Source organism: Trichogramma pretiosum, unplaced genomic scaffold, assembly GCF_000599845.2.
Source record: "Trichogramma pretiosum strain Unisexual culture from Peru unplaced genomic scaffold, Tpre_2.0 scaffold10, whole genome shotgun sequence".
NCBI lineage: Eukaryota > Metazoa > Arthropoda > Insecta > Hymenoptera > Trichogrammatidae > Trichogramma > Trichogramma pretiosum.
The window spans coordinates 2,665,726-2,672,080 of NW_019641652.1; the positions used below are offsets into that span (position 1 = coordinate 2,665,726).

The 6,355-nt window shown below is 44.9% G+C and overlaps 1 protein-coding gene across 1 annotated transcript in view; it reads right to left on the minus strand.

Annotated features, from left to right (window-relative positions):
* LOC106658762 (protein rhomboid-like) overlaps positions 1 to 5,566 on the minus strand; it is a 54,865-nt gene extending 49,299 nt beyond the window's left edge. Inside the window, exon 1 of the mRNA XM_014380870.2 lies at positions 4,983 to 5,566. Coding sequence (XP_014236356.1) covers positions 4,983 to 5,176 — 194 coding nt within the window. The 5' untranslated portion in view covers positions 5,177 to 5,566. The remainder of the gene's footprint in view (positions 1 to 4,982) is intronic.
* Between the last annotated feature and the right edge of the window lie 789 nt (positions 5,567 to 6,355).

Genomic DNA, 6,355 nt, shown 5'->3' on the forward strand with positions numbered 1-6,355 from the left:
ATGTACGCGTATGGACGACGTAACTTTGCACTCGAGGGAGAGGAAGTCGTCAGTATGGAGTCGAGCAGTGTGTGCGTATAGAGATTAGGCGCTGTCCAGGCGCTGCGCAGGACTATATCGCAGACCTACGGCTGCACACGTACTTGTTAATGAGAAGAGAGAGAGAGAGACGGATATTGGATTATACGTCATTGTCGCGTGTGTGTCAGACTAGACGCAGCGGCTATATATGCGGCGTGCTCGCACTGTCAATGAGCGGCAAGAAGTATAATAACGACGTCTCGTCGCTGCACATACACACACCTATACGTATTCGGAGAGACGCGAAGGAATTATTATCGCAAACAATGAAACACGTTGCCTGCCTGGCCTGAGTTTCGGCATTATACACGGACGCACATAAGCCGGCGAAAAGACACTCGAGTGCATTATTAGGCGGATCGGTTTTGTTCCTGCTCATGAAACATAATTAATCTTGTCCATGTGTACATATATCTATGTATCATGGAGCGTTGCGATAACGAACACTGCGTTTATCCGCGTGTTATTCCTACAACAGAGGTAATAGAAATATAATTATTATTATTATTATTAATTATTGGACGCTACTCGATCCAGCGCGTCTGTATAATCAGCAGATTGAAACGTATACGTATTATATGTATTGTTGGCAAATCTGTCAATGTATTATGCTCTCTCTCTCTCTCTCTCTCTCTCATTGCATTCTCATTAGCAACTCTCGTGTGTAAGCGATATGCCAACATACATATTTTAAATCCAAATTAAATATATAAATTGCATGTGAAATATATGTACAATATGTTCTCTCGTTTACATCGAGGCTTCGCATAACGAATTATACCTGCGCCGTCGAATGATGGAATAAAATGAAATTTACAAATATAAATCAAGACGCTTGTGTTATAGGACTGAATACTTCATATTCGAATAAGAAAGCCCTAGACATTGAACAACATTAAAACCAAAATCCTCTTTAGACGCCCACATACTCATTGGCCGAATCTCCATACATGGCTAATATATGCTTCTGTATGCGTGTAATAATACATAGTGCGCAACATACATATTTACTGTACGATAACCTATATCGAATACATAACATGGTGTGCTGCTTATAAATATTATATACGCGACGCCAGCCAGCCTATCAATATCGATCAACGAATTATTATACATTAAGAGACCCTCTGTGTACCTGCATGTGGAAAGTTACTTTATACTCGGCGTTTGAGCGTAAATTTAAGTATTTTCGATGATGATTAATAATAATAATCATAAAAACGTTTAGTATATTATTATTATGATTGAAATCGTACGTATGTAATGTCATGTAGTTGCAAATACAGTTTTTTGAACAAACCACAGGAGGCAGAAAGATAATAATGTGCAAATCTAATATTTATTATAGTAGTTTCAGGCCGCGACGCGCGATAAATAACGCTTGTGAGCAGCGCGCGAGGCTAAGGGTGCAGCAAGTAAGACGATACTCGGCTCGCGCGCCAGTCGTGTGCCGAGGGAAGCCTTTGAGAGCAAAGATCGTATGCACTCTCTCACCCCTTCGGCTCGTACTCTATACTTATTACGTGTACCTCTGTGCAGCGACGAGCGAGTTGACCAAACGCCTCGTACACGTAGGCGCGTCCGTTGCTGCAGCCCCGCGACCAGTCACTTCTAATACTTCGAGCGCCCAAGTAATATATTATCGAGTTTTTTCTTTTTTTTTTTTTCTTTTCACTTGCGCTCACACTCCTGTCCAAGTGTCTTCGTATTTTCTGCAGCTCATTGAGGTCGTCGATATTTTTGATGCGGTGTTAGCAGCGCGTCAATTATCGGCCGCTTTTATAGATATAGGTACGCGTGCGGCTTTCGACGCTCATCACGTTTTTTTCAGGTCAGAAGGCGCGAGAGGCTTTGCCATCAATTTATTAAGTGCATTAGGCTGAGTAAGGAATATACACTATTTTTCGTAAGCTTACAGTGACGCGCCACTCAATCAAAAGTCATTTCGAAAAGTTATTTATAATTTATAACCGGCGGAGCGGAATCGATAAATAACGTAAAACACATAAATTTTACAATGAAATAGTCAGACGCGATAAGAGAACATCAAATATTATGATTGAGCGGTGTTTGTCGATTTTTCTTAAAAATATCGTATTTTTTCTCACGAAGCCATAACTCGATTTTGTAAATATTATTTTGCATTTAAATCAGTGCGTGAACGTCGATATACTGGGATATCAATCGATTCCGTACGCGTGTTTGTCTCTGAATGTGTTAAGATATGCCTCTATATCTATATACGAGGGTTAATACATAATATAAGCGGGCAGAAAAAACTCGAACTCGGAGTAGCTGAATAAACTCGGCGTCGGCATGGAACACTTTTCAACGTCAGACAGATGGAGAATATAAGTTGATATACGTTTCTTGCAGGCCCGCAGTCGTACTAAAAGCCGTCTTAAATGCAAAAGCTCGGCAATGTATATATTTTTTCGAGCTTCGAGTGGGACGGGGTGTCGTTTATTCGGCTATTAATACGCATCGGGTGTAATTCGCGCGCATAAATCATAAGAGCCAGCAGCGGATCTGGTCCGAATGGGCCGCGCACGGAACACTGCACTGCACGTATAATATAAAGTGCAGCCCCTGCGCGTATAACGTACCGATAGACATCGGGCATTGCAGTATATAGCCCGCAAGGGCGCCACGACGCCGAGGCGCCTGCAACCGTCGCCGCCGCCGCTGCTCGAAATTATTGCCAAAACTTTCAACCGCGCTTGCTTTCGAGTGCTTTGCTGTGTACTCCTGCGCACGGATTAGTACGCGCGTGCAAGAGATTTTGCGCAGCATGAAAAATGCTCGTGTCACGGCAAGAGACTCTCGGTATAATTTCTTCTTTTTTTTCCCTTTTTTCTTTTTTTTTTTTCGCCGGAGCATACGTAATCATGAGCCCGCTTGGCAAAGAAATGTGTAAAAGTTTACAGAGTGCTTAATTATAACCCAATATTAGCCGGATTTCCTGTGTCTTTGTGTACGTACGCTTTTTCACGGGAAAATACGACTATTCGTAATAATTAAAAGTAACTCATCAGCAGCAGAGCTTGATTACGTTTTGCCTTGATTAAAGAGCGAGACCTTTGAGCGCCAAGATCCGATGTTTACAATAATAAGCTCGGCGCGTAGACGAAAAATAGTCTAGGCGTTTAATCAAGCCGCCTATAGCCGTTGCCTATAGTCGTTAAATCTTGATTTATTAACCGAACTCGTCCGTCCGTTTAAAGGACGATAATGATTACTCGCTTTTATTTGTGGAACGCGCGTGACCGAACGAAAAGATTTGTCATTCCCCGTGCCGCACAATGAAGAGAAAACGATAAATTCCGGTATTGTAACGCCGCTGGCAGCGACTGATGCTATTTAGCTTCTGTGAGGCCCCGCATATAATAAACGCCGATATCTTTGTATACGACGCGTCGCGCGAGTAATTTTGCCAACATTTTTCCATGAGATATTTTATTGCAACGATGCTTCTTTGGACTCGAGAGCACCAAGAGACTCGTTAGGGATCAGTCCGAAAAAATGACTTTATCGGCTCTCGCCTTCGCTCGCTCCTTTACTTTCATTCCGACGTGTATTGTATTTAATGCTTTCCGGATACCTATAGTTGTCCCTTTCATGACAATGATTTTCCACCATTCAAGCGTTAGAAAATTACGGCTGTCAGAGAGCGCAGACAGAGCCCTTTTGTGCATTGCAACTGTATTAATAACAGCGATCGATTCATAATAGGCCATTTGTTCCAACTAAATTACGCGATGAATCGTGCACGAGGGAGACGCGCGCGTTTGTGAGCTCACGCGGCCGAGTGATCGAGAAAACGCGCATTTTTTCGTCCAAATACCATGAAAAAAAATTACTTCGGAAATCGTGTCCGAGCCGAGAGCAGAACTCACAGTATCACGAATAATCGCTTTAAGCCGTTTTCCAGCGGGCTCACCTTTTATTTGGCGCAAAACCCACCGCATAGCACGGAATTATGACTAATTTAAAAAAAAAGCAGCGATATTCATCGGAATCAAAAAACGATAAGGGAGATATTTTTTGCGTACCAGCTCGCACGAATTCCGGGGAGCGCGTGTATACCTACGATTCTCGACTACGCGGCCAACTCTGCTGCTTTTTTGTTCCCTTTCATCGACGCTGAGAACTCTCTTTCCGATCGAATAAACAAACGATAGGTAAATATTTTGATTTTGTTAGTTGAAGAGTTCATCAGCGTAGGTGCACAATGAACACTATACAATATATAATAATAAACAGAGCGTAGCATCACATGGCAGCGTTGTTTATCTGTTTTATTTTAATTACGCATAATGCGCTACGCGCGAGAGATGAAAATTTCCCGTAAAAATCAGACAAACAAAATACGATCGAAACAGCCATGTGTAAAGGCGCGCGCATATGCACACATTTAGAAACGGAGGGTCTACAACGGCAGCAGCAGCAGCGACGGCGGCGGCGGCAGATACACCGGCAGTTTTGTCTCTCTCTTCCATCCTCTCGTTCTACGAACTTGTGCATCGAATGCGTCTCTCTCTCTCTCTCTCGGCTCTTTGTGTCGGTGCGGCGCGAGTAAGTCGCGTGGCGCTTGCTACGGCGGCACGTGGCTCGCAGCCAGCAGCCGTTCGCTCCTATATATACCGTAGATATATCTATACAGCTATATGAGTATGCATACACTCACACACACAGAGTCAGAGGCAAACTCACACAGTCAGTCTCGGAGCGCCATGCTAATGTTACAGCGATTCGGTTGCAGTAAACACGAGACATTATAATATTACGTTCGTGAAATCGTTTGAATTCGAGGGCTCGTATAGCGAGCTACCACATTATAATACGGAGTCGGAGAAGCGCAAGCGGAGAAAGATATCATAGAAACATGTGTTGTTATTTACATGATAGAGGTGTGGGCAGGCTTGGTGGCGGAGCCGGCGTTGCTGACGGCCGCCGACGATCGGGGCTGTTGACCTTCGTTGTGTAGCTGCTGATGGGGCAGTTCGCCGGCCTTTTTGCTGGCCGCATCCTTGAGCATTTTGCCGGGTGCGCTGAGGGGCGCCGTCACGCACATAATTAGCGACTTTTTCCTCATGGCGATGCACTCGCGTACCAGTCAACAGTCGCTTTTGGTCAACTTGTGTGTGTGTGTGTGTGTGTGTGTGTATGTGTCTCACTGTCACTTGCGAGCGCAGCAGCTCTAATTGGCGCCGTCGCTCTGTTGTTGTTTTTCCTTGCACCTGTCACGCGCACGCACTACGTTCACTTCATCGGTCGGTCGGATCGTTATCGTCGACTACTCGCTTGGCGAGCAAGGCGAAACATCGCCCCGATGGCTTATCACACTGACACAGTCCTGCAGAGTCGCCGAGTATCGACGAGACACGAGAATTTTACAAGGACGCGGCAGAAGGGTAGCATGATGCGATGCCAGATGGCAGAAGCGGACGCCTCGCTGCGATCTCGCGTGCAGTCGATGCGCGCCGCGGGGGCTTACTGGCGACTACACGAGACCGAGACTCGTTCCGAACGATCCGCGGCACGCGCGTGGGTGGGCGCGCAGAGCCGCGTTGCTTCGACCGCGTGGTGGGGGCCCCTCCGAGCTGGCCCATTGGCGTTGGCCGCCCGGAGCGCCTCGAAGTGGGAACGAGTCGGCCAATGGCGCGCCGTCGTGGCGCTCGCTTCGACGCCGGAGGCTGGTCGCCTCAACGGCATTCTGCCGCCGACCGCGGTGCAGTACACATCGGTTCCACGTCCTTTTCTCTATATACCTACATCTTCTCTCGCTCCACATACCTATATAGCTATATAGATCGCCGAGCCGTTTCGCACGTCGACTTTATTTACGTGAATTTAGCGAGAATCGCTGCGGCCTGTTTACTTTTTTCCTGCAGTCTAATTATCGAGCGCTGTTTACAAACAAATTTCAGTGAATTTCAGTGAAAAGTGAACGATTGACCAGAGACTGGGACATTATTGAATTGTGATCGATTAGTGACAGTTATAAAATCTAGTGTCGAATATCATACATTTAGGTACTTCTCACGTGAGTCTCGGGTAACAACTTCAATTAGTAATATACTATATGGTAATGTAGTAATTCTTAGAAAATTATTTTATCATCGCATTTCAATTAATAATTCATTTATTCACGGAGATTTACAAATTTGTTCTTAAAGTCAGTTGTTTCGGTAAATTTTTGTTTTGAAATCGCCATTCGATACTAGAGCTTCATGTGATCATCATTTTTTTTAGTTTACTTTGATCCATTATC